The sequence below is a fragment of the Neolamprologus multifasciatus genome, chromosome 22, assembly GCF_963576455.1.
Source record: "Neolamprologus multifasciatus chromosome 22, fNeoMul1.2, whole genome shotgun sequence".
In the NCBI taxonomy this organism is placed as follows: Eukaryota; Metazoa; Chordata; class Actinopteri; order Cichliformes; family Cichlidae; genus Neolamprologus; species Neolamprologus multifasciatus.
This window is the reverse complement of record NC_140459.1, coordinates 15,707,678-15,726,923: the sequence shown is the minus strand read 5'-3', so window position 1 is coordinate 15,726,923 and position 19,246 is coordinate 15,707,678. Positions and strand designations below refer to the sequence as shown.

The window sequence follows — 19,246 nt, the reverse complement described above, 5'->3', positions numbered from 1 at the left end:
TAGCAACAGCCACGAAACAGGATGGTGCACTCTGTCACGGCTTTGTCAAAAAGTTGTTCATGGTTGGTTTTTTTTGTATTTCTTTTCTTCTTCTTCTTCTTCTTCTTCTTCTTCTTTTACTGTGTATTATATCCACCAGAGCTTTAACAATACACACCTGCTGCTCTGAAGTTACAACAGCTCTGTGGAAATGTCTCACTCTGCCCACACGCTTTTCCTGCAAATATCCCTGCTGACAAATGTCTCTGTTTCCCAGTGATAGAGGTCATCCCATTTAACCACTCACTGCTCCGAGGGACAACACCAGTGACTTAAATGTCATTGGCAGTCATCCTTTGGGGAGACTTTAGCCCATCATCACATCCAGGTAAATGTAAGGCTTGATTGGCTTAATGTCAGTAGCTGTATTTAATTGCTCATTATAAAATATTTAGTGATAATGACTCCCTGTTAGCTATTAACGATGATAAAGAGCCAATCAAAAGGTATTAGCACTGTAATATCTCTAAAAATGGGTTAGATGGTAATAAGGCTGATTGGTGGGAACTAACAAGTTATACATGATATATTCTACCTGCTTAAAAAAGGATCTGTGCTCACACAGTACCAAAAACCTTAGTGATGGTCACTTCCCGTGTTTGGTTTACAAGAGAAACCTGTGGCTGAAGTCGAGGCACGAGGTCATATGGTGTCCTTTAACCAGCGGGCAAGAGACCACGACCAACAGCTGGCTAACACCTGGAGGTCCTGCTCAGGTATCTCTGAGCAAGACACCTCATCCCTCCTGAACGCTACAGTGCAACTCACCTTTTGTCCAAAATGTAACTGTTGTTCATATGTTGCTTTTTATGTTGGATTCAGTAAGTTTTAATTCCAGCGAGATGGTGATTTCAGCCTAAAGTAGGTGTGACATTTTCCAGCGTTTCTCTACCCTCTTTCTTCACTTTTTCGATTTCTCTGCTCCCACTTCTTAGTTCCTTTTGTGTCTGTATGTTAGTAATTATTAGTTAGAGGTTCAAATATTCCACTCTCACACACACATATGCATGCCCACGCACACCCGCACACACACACGGACCCATGCCCAGAGAATATTGGTTTTTATGTTAAAGTATGTGTCTCCAGCCACGGACTGAAGCCAAGTGAAGGAAGACATGACAAACGACTTTGGCATTTAACATGACAGACGCCCTCTCTCTCTGTCTCCCTCTTTCCGTCTTTGTGTGCGCGCGTGTGTGTGTTTTAAGTATGAATCTATAACAGTAGCAAATGTTTAAAAAAAATCCAGAAAAAGAAAATCGAGCATTCTCAATCAGGTCAATGATTAAAGTCTGTAGTCACTTATGTAACCATATGCAGAGCGATTGCATAACTTGTGTCATCTAAAAATAAATTGTAGTGGTAATTGTTTTTTTTAATTTGTGTGCTATTTTAATTAAGATCAAATCTGGTGCTTGTGTAGAGGAGTGTTTACACCCTACTGTGTTTACTTCATTTGAGGTCCTAAACAATCACTATCATAGCTCCCCTGATGAAAGCATACAGCCGTAGCATGTTACTGAGTCGCTACACTGCAAACATTGGATTATACTTTGTTTTGTTTCATAATTTTATAGCTAACGGCTTGAAACAGTAATGGGATTTTCGTTCCACTGTAAACTCAGCCCTGTTCAACTCAAACTGATGATAAGCCAAGGTAACTGACTGACCACAGTTACACATGCACATGGAGTCACCCATGGACAGTTAGCAGGTTTCTTATTTCAGATTTGTGATTACAGCAGATTTCTGTATGTGTACCTGTGATGTATATGCTGGTGTGGGTACACAAGGAAGGCATTTCTTACCTTTGCAGACAGGTCTGTGGTCACTCCATGCTGCAAACACTTCTGCTACTCTCTGGCAGCTGATACTTTTGCTGCCCTGTAGAACATAGTCTTCTCCGCAGCTAAAGTGCACCACACTCCCAATGCTATGCAAAATGAAAAAAACCACACATAACATAGTGTAAGAAAATAAGAAACACAGGTATAAAATGTTTATGCTGCAAAGATTCTGTACAGATGTGCATTTGTGCATTTCTGTTAAAGAGCAACTACGTGTTTTTCAATTGTACCTGAAGTCATTGCCATGGCGTTTTCCATTCTCTGGCTCTCCTGGGTCTGGGCAGGAGTTAGAAGCCTGTCTCACACCGCCTTCATTTACTACACAGAGAGACAGACAGGTGGAGAGCCGAGGAAACACGGTTTAGATGAAGACAGACAGTAAAGAAGTATTTGGTTCACTGGATTCCACGAGCAATCTTTCTCTGAAGTAAAAGTTTAGTTTTCTGACTGCTATACATTATGAAACGCATTTTTATGCTCACATAAATACACTGTAATTCGAAATTTACCGTCAAATCAACATGGTACTGCTTCAGTGCGCCCTCTCATCTGTCATTCAGAGGAATGACAGATGCGAGGGTGCCTTTAGTTTTAGCTTAGGAAATCTGCCTGCTTTATCACTCATTCGCTTTACAATCAGCAGCGAAAGAAAAAAAAACAAGTTCGACCAGGAGATAGCCTAACAGACAGGCTAGATGGTGGGGTGGGCTGTAAAGGATGACACAGCACTCCAGACACGATCTTAATTCTCTCACAGACGAGCTAATCTTGACAGTAACCCTCCAAACATCACAGAGGTAGAACAGAGACAACAGACAGGACTGCACAAACACTTTCAGACTGCAACATCAGGACAAACGTGGATCTGACAGGATGCATCTTTACTCAGTATCTCTCTTTAATTATAAGATTGCTGTTGTACTGATTTTTTTTCCTGTTTTTTTTAATCATTTTCCTTTTGTCTTTCAGTCTGTCCCCTTTGCCCCCATCTATGAATAAAATAACCCCATAGCAGACCGTTTAGACCTTCTTCTTTGTGCAGCAAAAGTTTGACTTTTTTAATGAAACACTGCTGCTTTTTCTGTCCCAAAGTAAGGGACGCATCACGTGCCACAGAGCCGTTTCTGGTACATCGCAGCAAAAAAAAAAGTATTAGTAGTAATACGGTATCTTAATGAGCTGCATTCCATTGATGTTCTATTTCGACCCACGTGAGAGGATATTTCCTTAATGAGATCAGGGTGAGGGTAAACTTATTTAAATTACCCTTGAGTTTCTCGCAGTTTTTCATTCAGACCAGTGAATACAGAATTAGGCCCCTCTGAGGATTTTTGCGTTTTTTTCTTCTGCTTCTTCCCAGTCTGTCATCCTTTCCTAATGTCTAGTGTCAGCAGAATATTACTAGAGGCACAAATCAGCCTGGTGTGCTTATTTATTTCGGCTATAGAGCAAATAAAACAGCCCGTGGTGTATTTTGATATTCTAATGCAAGGACTGATATTCAATTTAGAGGGAATAATAGTTTAGTGTGGTATAATAATCAGTTTATTTTTAAAGCATAGAGTAGACAACAGTGCGGCACTGTTCTCTTGATTACTGATTTCATTAGGATGATTAAATTACAAGTGGAAGAACATAATTCTATTTGTGTTATTTGGATGATGAATATAATATCAAAATGTTTAGCTTTTTTTTTTAAGTTTGTATGTTTTGTTTTTGTTTTTTTATTTATGTGTATAGGTTCTGCTGCTCTAATTAGTCAGCGTCCCCCTCATCTAAAGAAAGGCTCTTTGCAATGAACACAGGTTAAACAAAAGAAAATGAAATTTAAACAAGCTTTTTTATTCAAGAACGCTTACAAAGTCAACTAGTCTCACTGTTTTGGAATTAAACAAACCACGTTGTTTAAGATACTTTCTGGTTTTTTTAAGTGTTCTGCACTGACTCTTGTTGTAAGACAATTGCTGGTGAAAACTGATAAAAAAAACAACCCAAACTTTTCTCTTATCTTAACCCCCCCTGCAAAAGCCAGACAACCCAATTAGGTGTGACAAACACTGGCCAAGTGATAATACTGCCCATTTCTGTTTTCACATAAACACCTTCCCACCCAGGCTGTCTGGGCTATCTGGCTAACATGTATGTACATGTGTAGTCTGTATCAACAAACCCAGCAGGTGGTTGGTGTGCAGCTCTGTGTGTGTGGATTTGTTAGAGTAGATACTTTGTTGCTTTGTTGGAGCGGCTAATTTGACCATCTGGACTATTAACAGTACAACAGAGGGACTGGTTACAGTATCAGTTCTGTGTACACACAGACAAACACACAAAGCCCACAAAAGTGAACCCACAAACATATACATACATGCACATATACAGAACCACATCTAAGCTCACACGCATGTGTACATGGGCACAGACTGACACACAGACAGGCTTTATGCTTCACTGACGAGTTAAACCAGTTAGAGAAGAACAAATTAGCATCTGAACCAGTCAGAGCCAGACTAATTAACACACAGCACACATTCATATGTGTAGAATCAAACCTCGACCATGGCTCTCCAACCTGTCAAGGAAACTGATGGATCCGCGATGTGCTGAGCCACCACGCTGCGCCTAGCTCAGAACATCGCCTCCCCATCAGCTCATACAGTATTTAAGGCAATTACACACAAACATACAATCACATAAACGCAAGCAAATAAGGAAAACGGGCAAAAAAAAATCAGTGATGTTTAAAAATTCATAATTACCAATCATGCAAACTAATTAACAAGAAACAAGGCCATCATCTTGGTGTATTTGCACGTACGGTATTAGTCTCTCGCTCTCGTATTAACACTTATGTACACTTATCTTCTCATGTCCTTATAGTGTGCAAAAAAATGCATGACTTTGAACCTTCATCTGCATATTTGTGAGTACATGCGGGGTGTTTAGACTAGGTGGCAAACATAAAAGTATATAACCATCAACACCATTATAGCACACAGATAACTAACCTTCGAAGAGTTGCATAATGTCTGTGCGTACGTGTGTGATGTGAGATGAGAAGACCGAATAGAGACGCTATAGTAAAGAAGTGTGAAAGAAAGTTGGACTTACATAAAAAATAAATCTATGTATCAAGTTAAATCTTGAAAAGTGCAACATGGTTACTGAGCTCTTTTTGCTGGTAATAGCTCTGCTTTTTGTGCATATTCATAGAATGTTGAAAGTTATAATTGTAGAGAAAAATGTAATCATGTAGCCAAATCGGTATTACAGTAGATGAAATGACAAAGGAACCATAGTTCCCTTCAGGATGCCTATTGTGTTAGTTTCCAAGGTGACTTATTCTTATATGTGGGTTTTTCAAGTCAGAAGGAACTGTGGTTGCCCACCAAACAAGTGCACTACATTAACAGGGAAGCTCTTATACTTATTATGAGTGCATCCTTGTTATTTTGGAAAGGTTCTAGATATAGACTGCAATATGTAATGGCAGTTTACCTTTCTACCAAATCATCACACATCATGACATAATACATTTTATAAAGTGCAGAAATACATGAAATTGTCTTGGGAGATCTTTTATAAACCCAACAATGGGTTTGAAACCTCAGTGATTCATTTATAAAGGTTTGCAGGCTGTGAGAGAAGAGAAGAGAAGAGAAGAGAAGAGAAGAGAAGAGAAGAGAAGAGAAGAGAAGAGAAGAGAAGAAGAGGCAGGAGTGGGCGGTAAACAATATTAACTACAGCTGATTCACATTCCTTGAGCCTAAAGCAAGACCAAAACAAACCATGATTAAACTTATCAGAACAAGCAATGATTAACTATATCAAAGCAAGCAATGAAGAAGTGGGACAGCATGACCAAAATGCATATACAAAATATCAAACAACAAAAACACGCAGCAGTCAAGCAGAACACAAAAGCATGGCTCTCGTAAAGGCTTCCCAACACATTTATGAGTTTAAAAAGATGTAATTTTCACATCAGCGGTCAATTTCAGCATTACGCTTTTGTAAATTGTTGCAATTAAATGTCATTTAATAAATAAGAGACAACATTAATTTTGTATTACTAATAATAAGAATCACAAATGTGTTGAACATAATAGCCCTTATTAAGAGACAAACTTAACAAAAGTAAAACCAAATTAAAAAAATAAACATAAAAAAGCCAGTCCAAGCTAACCAAGCCATTGCAAGTTAGTTCATTAGCCAAAGGGACATTAAGATGTGAACTCACATATTGAAAACTTGTTGCTGGAGTCTTTGCCAGGGAATAATTTAACGCCCCGCGATTTAAAATCTACTGATCGCTTCACTGCAGAGGAGAACAGAAAACAGAAAAGAGAAGGGAAATCAGAACAGATTGGATAAAGTGGGGAAAAAAAAATTGACCTAAAAAAGGATTTTTTTTCTTTCTTTTAAATGGCAGATTCTTCTCCCTCACAAAACTGAGAGAGAGAAGAGCAGAGCAGAAAAGAAAGTTACAAATGCAAAGTAAACTTGAAAAAATGGTGGAAACACACAGCTAAGGGGGCACAGAGAAGGCGAGAAGCCGAAAGGGGAAAGAAAGTTGGAGAAATGGGTTCAACAAAAGCATCATTCAGGATTTTTTGTTCATAAGAAGCTTAATCTTTCTCTCTCTCTGTCACTCAGACACATACATCAGAAGTGAGGTTGTTTTTGCCGGAAGCCCCGTCATATTTTGAACAAAAGCTGGTAAAGGAAAATTGCAGCTTTAATCAAAAGGACAATGATGCAGCTCTGTAATCAAAGCATTCCGATAATGGCACGTTACAAAATAGATGGTTCCTTTAATCAGAGTAACTCCCAGACAAGAAGGAACAAACTGAGGGATCCCTGTCGGCATGAGCTCTGTTTTCTAACACTGGTGACATCATTCGATTGCAAGGTTGGCGATGTTGTGCATGTGCATTAGTACAGTTTAGAACATATGATTACAAGGTATAGATGCAAAATTAGTGGGTTAATAAGTGATTTTATAAAATAGTAAAAAAATGAAAACACTGCGCTAATCTAATTTTGTTAAAATAAATGAACACATTATCAACATAAATAATGAAAACACAAATATATCTTGTCCTGAATGACAAAGTACAGTGACAAATCACTTTAATGAATGTCTGATAGAGCGGCTGACAGATATTGCTGTCATTAAGACTTGACTAATCCACTGAAGGATGACAAATGGCGAATGAGTTAATGTTCAACAATTATCCGAATGCTATACTGTACAACGATTACACATACGCACATATATCACTGCTATTATATTAAAAGTAGTTCTATTACATCATGTGTATTTTATGTCAGCAATAACCCCAACATTATTCTCTATGTAGATACATGAACATATCGTGCGTTAGTGATACATGCCTGTGTTGTCCATACTGATTAATGCTCCAGGGGTGTAATATTGTGTTACCTTACCAGCAGGTCAATTTCAAGTGCTCCAAATGATAGTGTTGTATCCACGCCAAGAGTCAGAGATATCAATCCTTATTTACAATCGATGCTAAGTACTTACTTAATCTTAAAAGATGGATAATATGGTCAATACATTCTCTAAACTGGGTAAAAATAATACTGTATTCATGCCATTAACACATTAACACATTATTACTCTAAGTCTAAACACCAGCAGACAAAAATATGGGCTAGATGAAATGGTTTAAAATAATTGTTTAACTTAAACATCTGCCTCACACAGGCCTTAAGACCAGTCAGGGATCCCCATGTAACCACTGGTTGGTAGAGAAAAGTATGTAGTTGGCAACTGGTTGGCAAGAGGTTGCTGGAGGACAGACTTTTAAATTATGTATCAATATGTCAAACTGATCACGAACAAATGTCCATTTTCCCTTAAATTTTAGAACACTTTGTGTCATAAATTCTCTCGTTAATGAGACTTCTCCAAGCAAATGATGTCTCAGAGCTGCTTAGGGCTGCCTCTGTGCACCGCACATACATAAATGCAAAAACACTGACTTCACAGCAATCCACCTACACAAAGAGTTTCATTTATTATTCCTGACAGCAGATTCATAGCTATTTAAGATGGGGGTGGGGTGGGGGGAGGGAGGGGGTTCTTGATATCTGATATAATAGCAGCTATCACTTAGATAAAAAGCAGTTTTTATAGTTTTTATTTATATAATATAATCAGCAGTGTTTTCGTGAAACTCCCCGCTCTTCCTAATATTTCAAAGTCATTATTTTTTATAAATATTCTGAAGCAACAGCTGTATTTTATGATGAGAGTGAAGTGAATACATTTTCCATTCCACTGCATACAGACATGACATCAAAGATTTAATGACTTTTTCTGACATTGGGTGGCTTATTTGATGTAGAAAAGTCGTATAAACAGTATAAAACACAAAAGGGATAAGAAACAATAAAAGTGCAGAGTTGGTGTTACTGCCTTCATATAAAACTGAGGTTTGAAAATGTCCTGATTGTCATAAATTAAGAACATTAACTGGCAAACTGGTGCTGCTTTTGACAACTGGGGAAGTTGCAAAACAGATCAAAGTCTTACAATCAGGCTTGAAATGCATCCTCTTCGGTTTGGCAGACGAATATGGGAGTCTGGGCCAAAAATAGTTAAAAGTCAAATTTGTTTTTGCCTATGCAGATTCATTCAGTGTATCAAGCCCTGTTAATATGCATCATAAAACCTGTCCTGTGTGACTATGTATCAAAGTTAAATACGCCCATGTTAATATTCTAGCCTAAAAGCAGCAGCTCTACTGCAAACAACAGATGGAAGGGGCAGATGCATTTATGTAAACCATATTTATGAAGTAAAGTATTTCATATATGGAAAACTATATTCAACAAGCAAAAGCACAACCAAGAGCTTAAGTTTCACAGCAATAAATCAGATGGTGAAGCTACATATACAAAAAAAGGAAAAAAAAAAAATCAACTGAACCATGTTGTGTGGGTGTGATGTAGGCCTGATGCTTTTCAGACCCAAGTTAAAATCTTTTTTTTTTTCATTCCTTGAGCACAACAAAAATAAATACGAAAAGCTACAGCTACCTTGTGCAGAATCCAGATCAATGAGTCACCATTTTTTTTAACATTACCAGTCTGTTACCTACAACACTGTTTGTTTTTCATACAGTAGTTCTTAAAACTGGTAGTGTGGAGCAGAGAGAGTCTCTGTGCCAATGATTCAGACAGATAGGCATCGAGCACTTTGATTGAATTTACCAGCTTTGGACTAGATGCTCATCTCGGGTATTTTAATGTACCTGCATGGGAAAGCAAACATTTACCGTTGTCTAGACTGAAAGCTAGGATTTATAACATAGATGTATCTGTGCTTGTTTCTCTACTCAAACGTTCCCATGGTTAATGTGAGACTGACATGAGGACTTTTAAATAAAACTCACTGAATAAAAAGTCAAATAGGTGATGTAGCTGACATGTACAAATGACCAATAAATAAAAAAGACCGGGTAGGCCGAGCCTCTCAGTCTTTAGCGCCAAGGCTTTGGAATAGTCTCCAACTCCAACTACGCTTTGCTGACTCTGAGGACTCCTTTAAAAAGCAGTGAAAATAATTTTTTTAAAAATAAAACTTTCTGTTGTTTTCTTTTCTGTATCTTGCATTTGTGTTGCTATTAAGTATATTTTTAAGTTATAATATTACCCTTTGTTATTCTGTGTTGCTGTACAGAGCTTTGCGCTTGTGAAAAGCACAGCAAATAAACTTTACGGTGCAAGACAGATTGAAGTAGTACCTATTGTAATTAGAAATTGTTAGATTTAATGATGCACTTTATACGATTTTTAAGTGCTGAATTTTCATATATGTGAAGAACATTTATTTGAATTCATATGTTTAATAGCAATAGCAATTGCACAGTAAGTAAAATAGGTGGCCTGAGTGTTTGCCTGTATTTGCTGGGCACAAGGAAATAATCGAAATATTGATTTGGCAGAGTTGGTTGGTAATGCTGATTATATTCTTCTCCCTACACCTAGTTAATAATAATTTGAATATGCTCAATTAAGGAGCGTAATTAGAAGACGTGAATAATTATCAGTACTGTAGAATTGCTATTTTGTAACCACAGATGAGCAATACTATTACATCACCAGAGTGAGTCTATGCAAACAACTGACATTAATTCAACAAAGTACATTCCTAGCTAGCCTTACAGTAATGACCCCAGTGCTAACGGCCCCTTTGATACAGGAACAGCAGAACACCAACTCAATAATGAAAGCCAGCACTGGTAAAATGCAAGCTCCCACAATAATATAAAAGATGATTAAGGAGTAGTTCATAGATTTATGAGCTCATATGATCCCCCTGAGGCCAGCAGTGTCTCTGTACTCAGTTTGACTAATGGTTCTTAAGCTAAGGCTGACAAGAAAAAGGATTTGGGGATTTATTTACACAAAAACCAAATTGTACGCTTTACATGTGCTAAATGCTCTCCTCTTCCTTGGCTGTAATTATGCAGAGCACTTAGAATTTCAAGATGTGTGCACTTGATCACGAGCAGGTTTGAGACACTGCAAGAGTCATATCAAAGGTACCATGCAGTCAACAATATCAAATATGTCAACCTGCCTGAGGGGTATACTGTTTCACTGCTAGAGTTGACTAATGTTTCTGCACCACGGGTTGACTGGAGTTTCTTTTGTACTGATTGACTTATTTTGTTGTCATAGCACTGGCTGACTGATAATGCCGTCAGTTGTTCATTAAGGGCCAATCACAGCCCTGCAGACACAGAAACTCATGAATACGTAATGAAGAGAGATGATGGGGGGTTGTGATTGGTGGGCTGTGCCGTGGGGAAGGAAACAGATTGCTCGTACCTGACACGTGCATAGACAACGGACAAACAGGCGTGCACACAAACATATGCTTAAATCTAAGCAGACGCGCAAACTGCCACGAGACATCGTCATACAACAGACAGATCTGTCAGCTTAAGCTGGACACTTGTACAAACAGGAACGCACACTGGTAAATCCAAAGAATTGCATACAGAGCAGAGGACAACAGAAATGGCGAGAATCCACACACACAGATGCACATTTATACTCTTAGCACACACACAGTGACACACATCTTCTCAGCCAGGTGTTGAAGGTGTAAGGTTAGGCATTAAAGCACAGAGCTGTGCAGAGAAGAATGTCAACCGAATACTTAATTAATAATGTAACACTTCAATATTTGTTAAACATCAACTGTGCTGGAGGCCTTACTTTCCCTTTTGGATTGGGACAGCTTTAATATAGAAAGACTGAACACAGGATCATAAAGAGTTATAAAGCAACAGCAAATAATGGAGGGGAAATGCGGGTAAAATAGCGCACATCTTGTGCTCCAACAACAAAATTAAACATTTCCAGTAAGCAAAAAGCCAATCAAGTGTATGCCTTGCCACAGTGTATTGGAATTACGGTGCTGTTTCTAAGCAAGTACGCAGACACAATCTCTCTACAGCACAGTACAAACAGGAGGAGGAAGGATAGCTCAAAATTCCTCATTCACTTTAACAGGCCGACAGGGGGCAGACAGGCTAATCGCAAGAAACCAAATAAATAACTATGGTAGATGCACCTTTGCAGAGTTTTCTCAGATTTAATTGGAATTGAACTGGGTTACAATTACATTTCAATTCAAGAGGGATCCTGCTAAAATGGATAGCCTTTCTTTTATTTTTTGTACCAAAAGAAAACTGTCACAGGTTGGGGTTGGACTTAAAATCCCAATAAAATGCAGAAACGGGAAGATTGTGTGACATTTTCATTATGCTGATGCAGGAGTTAAAAATGCTTTCTAAACATTAAAATTTTGGATGCAGAATCAGCCTATTGATTTAGAGGTGCTACCTAGAATTCAAACAGCCAGGGAAGGTCAAAGAGAGCAGTCACGCAAACACTCTCCCTCCGTTATGTCTTGAGGATTCATCTTTATGGATTACTCACGTTATACCTTAAACAAGCTAAACTGGCTAATTCCCAAAAACTTAGGCACAACATTTCCTGCAGACTACAAAGTGGGGTAGTCTCTTGTGTTTTGCCATGAATATAGAGGTCTTACTGTTACTGAAAGCTGCACAAGTTCAGAATTAGAGCTGATTAGAGCTTTTAAACCAAATTAACCTTCTACAGACTTTACTGTGGCATCGTGGTTTGCCTCCAACAAATATCTCTAGTCTTGGTTAGGCATTTTCATTCGTCTCATTACTAAACAGAGCATCTCGAGGAACAAAGAAAATAAACACACCTAGCCATATTTTGGCAGAAGTGCATGGAAAGCCAGGTTGTCTGGAAGCCTTTTTATGATTGTTTGGAATCATTATTCAGTCAGAATCAGTCATTACAAAAATTTGAAAATGCACCAATTAACAGTGTGATACTCCTGGACTCATAGTCAATTTTATTCTGGCAAAACAGAAAGTACCATGTGCAATGATGAAAAGAGGGGGGGGAAAGACTCAAATTCAGAATCGGGGCAGGTGCGAGCATGTCAAAGCAAAATTAGCAGGAAAAATGAAAATTCATGTATGCAGCACATTTAGAAATGATGGTATGGTGTGGACTCTCAGATCACCTTCCTCATGAATCAGACCATTTTAGTAATAATTAGCTCCGCCTCTGTTTTGTGTGTACCTACCCATTTTCCTAATATTGTGAACACATTTTCTTATATGTTTAAGATATTTTAAAACGGGAGATACTGCAGCATTGTCAGGATCCTTCCACCCTCGCTTTCTAAAATGTTAATGCTCATTAATAAGAGTCAGGTATTACTTCTCACTGTTCAGACTGAAATTTGTACAGTAAATGGAAACCCTGGCAAGTATTCAATTCACTCGATGGCTTGCCGACGGGCTTGTGATTGGCTGACCGCCGACAACATTAAAAATATGATTAACTGGATATGGATAACTTTGTGAATGACAATTAGTCTACTTGAATCTAGCTAGTTTCTATATTGTGGAAATATACTATAATAATTTGTTTCAATGGGCTAACTGAAGGGCTCCCAGGACTCTTATATGTTTTATAAGTTCTTGCTGCTGTTGGAATTTATTAAGATGAAATTATAAAATTATAAAAATGTTGAATGAGAGTAAATGTCCTGAAAATAGAGTAACTAAACAGAACTGCTTTGGCTGCAAAGCCAGTAACAATAGGTAGCCTACTTTCCTTCGTTTCCTTAATGTGTCTGTCACACTTGTCACACAGATGGCTTTTGAATGAATGAAGACAAAATACATTTACCTGTTTATGAAGAGTGGGTGAGTCAGGAGTCTGTACTGTTTTGCTGCATTTCTTTCCTTTTCTTGCATGTCAACTCCCTTGCTTTGTATAGATTGCCTTGGAGTAGCTCGGTACTCCAAGGCAATCGTTTGAATGGATTACTGAAGCATGTAAATAAATGATCAAATGCAGCTGTACCTGCAAGCTGGATCATTTGTTTTTCTAGGAGTGAGCCAACTGCGCAGTCCCCTAGCTTAGCCTCTCAGTGGCTGAAATGGCACAAAGTCATTATGGTGCCTATTTTGCATATTAGCAAGAAATAAAGAAAACAAAATAAAAATAAAACCAATAAATAAATAAAAAGCAAAAAAAACAAAACAAAAAACCTTGGCTTGTCTATGCCATGGTGAGTTGGTAGACTACATACAGGAATGTATAATAAAATTATGAAACACGTAAAGGTTGATATAGAGGTGTGCAATGAGTGACTGCTATTATAAAACATTAATTGCACAGGTTTATTAGACAATGTTAATAACTCTGTCAGCTGGATTTTAAGCCCCGTTTCGGCTGAAATCCTCAACACCCATGTGAACTCCCTCGCTTATACTTTTAATTTCTATAATGTGTAGAAATTAAAGAGAACTTGTGCATAAATTAGGCAGATGTACAGTTTTGAGTAATTACAGTTTAATTATTTTAGCCTGCTGAGAAATTGCAACATTTAGAAAAGACAACTTTGCTAGAAACAGGGCTCACATTTTTCATATTTGGGTACAGGAAAAACCTTTTAACTTAAATTCACCAAGTGGCAAGGAAATATGAAGTGGACTAATATGTTAGCTGAGTGGAGATTCATCATGTTACTAAGCCCTGTTACTGTGGTACAGTCCAAACTAGTCCCTGCTGGTCATTCTTCATTCATTACATTATATTGTGCAGTAATAAGTTTTAGATGACAAAACCATTTGCTTTACAGTAAGTTAACACCATGACTTTTCCCAGCTTTTCTTTCAAATTGCAATCAAGTACAAAACTTAGATGTTAGAGATTAAAGGGCAGCATTGTCATTGTTATTGTTATGTAAATATAGAACTTGTTAGACCTAACACTTTATGTCTATAGACATGTAAAAAGGTAGAACTAGCTGCTGTCTTTGACAAACTCTTTGAGCACTGTCTTAACTAAGCAGTTATTATAAGCTCCATATTTTTGTATTTGATGCATTTGTTTGTGGCTGACTGACTGTACCTTAGTGGCTGCATTGCTGAGTAGAAATGTGACTCACTGGTTGACTGAAACCATATGTGGCATCTGGCTCACAAGATGTCCCCATTTTTTTTTTTACCTTATTGTACTGTGAATGTTTTTCTTCAACACACGTGGTCCTGAAAATTCTGAAAGTTAATCTATTTAAAGCCTAAATTCCCTGTAACGCTGTTTGGTTGTTGCAATTTCTCTTTGGCCACTGACAACTGAGGGTTTAATTGACAACCTGATCCACTCGTTTCTAGCTTTGAGGGAGAAGAGCTGCTCATGTTCTTTTTTTATTTAACAGGGAAGATGACTTTGAACTTCCTATTTTCAGCTTTAGCCTCGGGTGTATTTCTAGGGGGTAAGAACATACTGCAATGCACTCAGTCACATCTAGAAGATGGCATGTTCAACCATAGTCACAATACATAACAGTGGAACAGCTGGGTTTCAGAAAACTTCTTCGACTTAGTCACTAATGCAAACTTGGTTACTCTTCCTCTCAGCAGTAGTCTATTTTCAAAGAAAAAAAAAAAGAGTTCTCCTATTTATTATTTCTTGTGTGAATTTGAGTATTTTGTTGTCATAGAGTTGCCACAGTGGTGCAGTGGTTGGGACTGCATCAGCAATCTGGTTAAGCAAAAAGGTCTGGGAGTTTGGGAGTAGGCTATGAGACCCCTGCAATGAAGGGATGTCCAGAGATGTGAATGTTTGTCTTTGCCAGTTTCTAGGTATTGTTGTTTTTTGCTTTTTAATTAATTAAATATGCTGTATATGGGGAATAAATGAGACACTGCAAGAAGTTAATAATAATTCTACTTAAAATCTGCTTAAAAAACTCCAACTTGATTACTTTGTTCACTGTAACTGTCTTAAGGTTTGAAACTGTAATTGCAGAATTTAGCAAATCTCCTCCCATTTTATCACCATCATGGTTTCACCTCACATATTACCCATTGTCTTGAGGGTAAATTAAACACAAATAGGTTTTGATTACTAAAATGTAAAACATTTGCTGTTTCCATATTCTGGACATTGGGTATTGGTGTATTGCATACTGTGATTTCATAAATGTAAATAGAACCAGTTATTTACAGACCAACTACAAGACCCTTATAATCATACTGGTTCAAATCTAAATCAGTAGCAATGGGACAAACACAGTGGATTTTTTTGGAAAGCTTCACATCCTGCAGTCCACAGTAGAGGCCAAAAGTATCAAATTTGGACACTTTAGTCTGCCAACAACTCAGATTAAGACACTTACTGTACATAGCTTGAGTCCCAAGATGACATGTGACATGACATTGGATGCACTTCCCCTCATGGGAAAAAACTATTACATTTTATGTCGTCTTCTGCACTACAAAAGTCCTACATTTGGATTGTACAGCATGTTTAAAACTAATGCCAAAATTACAAATTAGTTTTCTTAATTAGGGGAAATAAATCTCTAAAGGCAGTTTGGTCCTGAGGTGAATAGCATTCACATTTACCCAGGGACGCTGTCATAGCTGAATAATTACCAAAGTTCAATTAAACATGCTAATGGATACTTAATATGCTTGTATTTAGCTGTGAAGGAGACAGATAAACATGACATAAGCTGTTTTCACTCAGGCACACGCAGCTATGAACTCTTCCTGACAGTACAGAATATAACTGTATGACCGAGCAGAAATTTAGACTAAATTTGGTTGGACATTACACCGTCTTTAGATTGCAAGCGAGAACAGGTGAGCTGAACTCACAGGTAGAAGGTTGATGCCGTGTGTTGTACCTCATTCGTGCTTTTCCAAGGCTCAAATATTAAAGTACTTTATTTAGTATTTCCAAATATTTCCTGCTTTGAGCTACATCACAAGGACAACTGCAAATGATATCCCAAATGTGTAAATGTGTAAATACTAAATAGAATGAAAAAAAAAATTAAAGTAAGAACCTATGAAAAAAAGCGATTTTGAAGTGATTTTCCCCTTTAACACAAACACTCTATACTGTTAGATATGTGAATTGAAATGGTTCATTCCTTTAATTTAGTTCTATCAACATAAAGCCTATGGCATGTTTCAAAACCTTGCCACTGTGAATCATTCTGAAGCATCAATTAAGCATTTAAATGGGTAATTAACTTGGTGCATTTGGTTAAGCCATGCACTGGAGCTGCAGGCTTTGCGTCTCTAAATACACTAATTTATGAATGGGCTTTTCCATTGTCCAAGAAGCATGAAAAAAGCGATCCACACACACACGCACACACACACAATCAAGCACACATGCACTCACACGTACTTCCTCCCTCTGAAGTGATCTACAATAGCCAGTTATGACATTATGATATAAAGTATTCTTAATTTTAATATTTATACATATTTGATATTTAGCCCCACTGTAATTCCAGACTTTTCCCCTTAAACCTCCGATTCCCCATGGCTCTGTTTCTCTTCTACCTCCCAATTTGTTTTAATAACACCTCTGGATTTCCTTACTGTTTTACCATCCTCACTCTCCGACTTCCTCTTTTCTTCCTTTCTAATGTCTGTTGTTGTTGGTGCCTCTCTAACCCTTCTGCCCCTTTTCTGCAAAGTTGGATATAAATCATTAGGAGATTATTATTAATTCAGAACCTCATAATTTGGCCGCAGCAGAAGGAGAATGCTTCTTTGAGCAGAGTTTTTGACCTTCCAGACACACAAACATTCTGTCCAACTGGCTGGCGGCACCCAGAGCCAAATGAGGACCTCTGAGGTCTCATAGCAGTGTCTCGTAAACTAAACAAAACCTTGCAAAAGCATATTTGTTGATTAAGTCGTTTAGTGTAATGTTGAACTGCTTTCATCCTGTGTTTGCCACTGCACTAAACTAACCCTGCCCAAGGGTCTCATAATGTATTCTCCAGGAGAAAAGCTGATTTTTGTAGACCTGAAAAACATCTCATTTGGAACGCTCTGCAGAGACGAAAAATACAATAGCATAAAAATATGAGTTGGTAACCACCCCAGGAGTAAATTTAACAACAGCAGAGAAAAATAAATGCAGGAAAAAACAGGAAAAAAACTATACTATACAAGAAACAAAACAAAATTGCTGAATCAAATAATCTACAATCAATTATTGCAGTGATATACATAAATAATTTTGCAAGTGCTTCCACAAGACTGTAATCCAACTGGAGGTCATCACTATTGTAGCATTGCCAATCGTTGCCTTTGGCAATGTTGCATTCTCAATATCGGCCTTCATTTTCTAGTGGATATAGGCCAGCAAAATAAATTAACATACAAAGTAAATAATATGGTCAATGCTTTATCATTTCTTTCTACATGGAGAAATACTATGCTCTATTTCAAAGAAAGGAAAGCCTCATGTAGACAGCCTGTGAAGTAAATCTGCCAGTGCTTTAGGAACATTGCGTGACTTTAGGTGACTTAACAGTTTCAGCCACCCAACCCGTCCTTCTGCTAATATGTTAGAAGCAACAAAGTAATGGGTATGACTGGCAGCTGACAGACAGTAGCCAATCAATCATAATCTTGTTAAAAAGTCCACTAATTAATCAACTCACTTATCACACTGACACCCCTCATTAACATGTTGATTAACCTTTTCAACTAATTAGGATCAATTAAACCAATTATAGGTAAATCTCAAGTGGAGTGGTCAGGTTGTCAATCAGTCAGTCAAGTAATATGAAAAGAAAACCGATGGATAAGAACGGAAAGAGAAGAGAAGATTAAGGAAGAAACGTTGCAAAAGAGATGTTTTACAGAGACATATTCAAGAAAGGGGTGATAATCACTTGTACTTACTCTTACACTGTACTTACTTATTTAATACCTTATTATACAATACTTTTGTAATTTAAGAATTTTTAGTTAAATCTTAATGTCTGTTTAAATATACCATTGTCTTTTCTCTTTTTGGCATTTAACCATGGGGGGTGGGGGGTCGGGGGATAACCACGATGACTCACAGTTTGTACAAAATCACAAACATGCCCCCACCTCTGTCCCACAGTTTTAACCATTTTAAAACTCAAATACAAGCCACATTTGCAGTAAAGTATCATCTGGGGTCATATGCAGCTTAATGAGCTCATCATACCCACAGATTGCGGATTAATTGAAAATTCAGTTTCACTTTACTCGGTTTAGTTGGCCAGCTGTTAGTTGGGTCTTGCAAATCTTGCAAGTGACCAATACACTACATCAGCCATTCCCTTCAAGTCAAAGGTGCTGCAGTCCCCTTAAAAACCAGAAACTCCCATGGGGCCCACTCAATCCTAAATTAAATCTTCACTCTAATCAAAACATAAGAGAACGTGATGGATTTTCTTTGAAAATTGCATTAAAACAAACACAAACAACACAAGCTGTTGGCTATAAATGGCTAGTTATGTAATAATAACTTCATAAGGAGCAATAGTAATGAGTAGTAACAAAATAACCACCTATTATAAATGTTACTACATTTTTTATATAAATAAATAATGTATACAAATATGTCACTTAAAATAGATGTGAGTAATTTCAAACTGAACTACTTACTTAATTACTGCGACACAGCTGCAGTACTGTTACACTCCCACACATCCCACACTTTGGGAATCACTGCACTACAAAATTCATGTGGTTGTCAGAAATTTAAAAACATTTGTTTTCTTAGATTTAATGTCCAAAAGTAAAGTAGTAAATTATTCAATCCCTTGGCATTAAAAGCTAAAATGAATTACGATCCTATATTAATTTTGAAGAAAACACAGTAAAATCCATTCAGCAGCCACCTGTATGCACAGACATGCATCTATTTTATATTAATCATGCTTTGAGCTGATTTGATTAATG

At 37.5% G+C, this 19,246-nt stretch overlaps 1 protein-coding gene across 6 annotated transcripts in view; it reads right to left on the bottom strand.

Annotated features, from left to right (window-relative positions):
* csmd3b (CUB and Sushi multiple domains 3b) overlaps nucleotides 1-19,246 on the bottom strand; it is a 382,687-nt gene that overhangs the window by 128,397 nt on the left and 235,044 nt on the right. For 5 of the 6 annotated variants that reach the window (XM_085147500.1, XM_085147498.1, XM_085147499.1 and 2 more), the window contains exons 7-9: nucleotides 6,124-6,201; nucleotides 2,117-2,204; nucleotides 1,848-1,972 (exon numbers count right to left, since the gene is read on the bottom strand). In XM_085147500.1, coding sequence (XP_085003626.1) covers nucleotides 1,848-1,972; nucleotides 2,117-2,204; nucleotides 6,124-6,201 — 291 coding nt within the window. The remainder of the gene's footprint in view (nucleotides 1-1,847; nucleotides 1,973-2,116; nucleotides 2,205-6,123; nucleotides 6,202-19,246) is intronic. The other variant, XM_085147502.1, reaches the window with a different exon arrangement.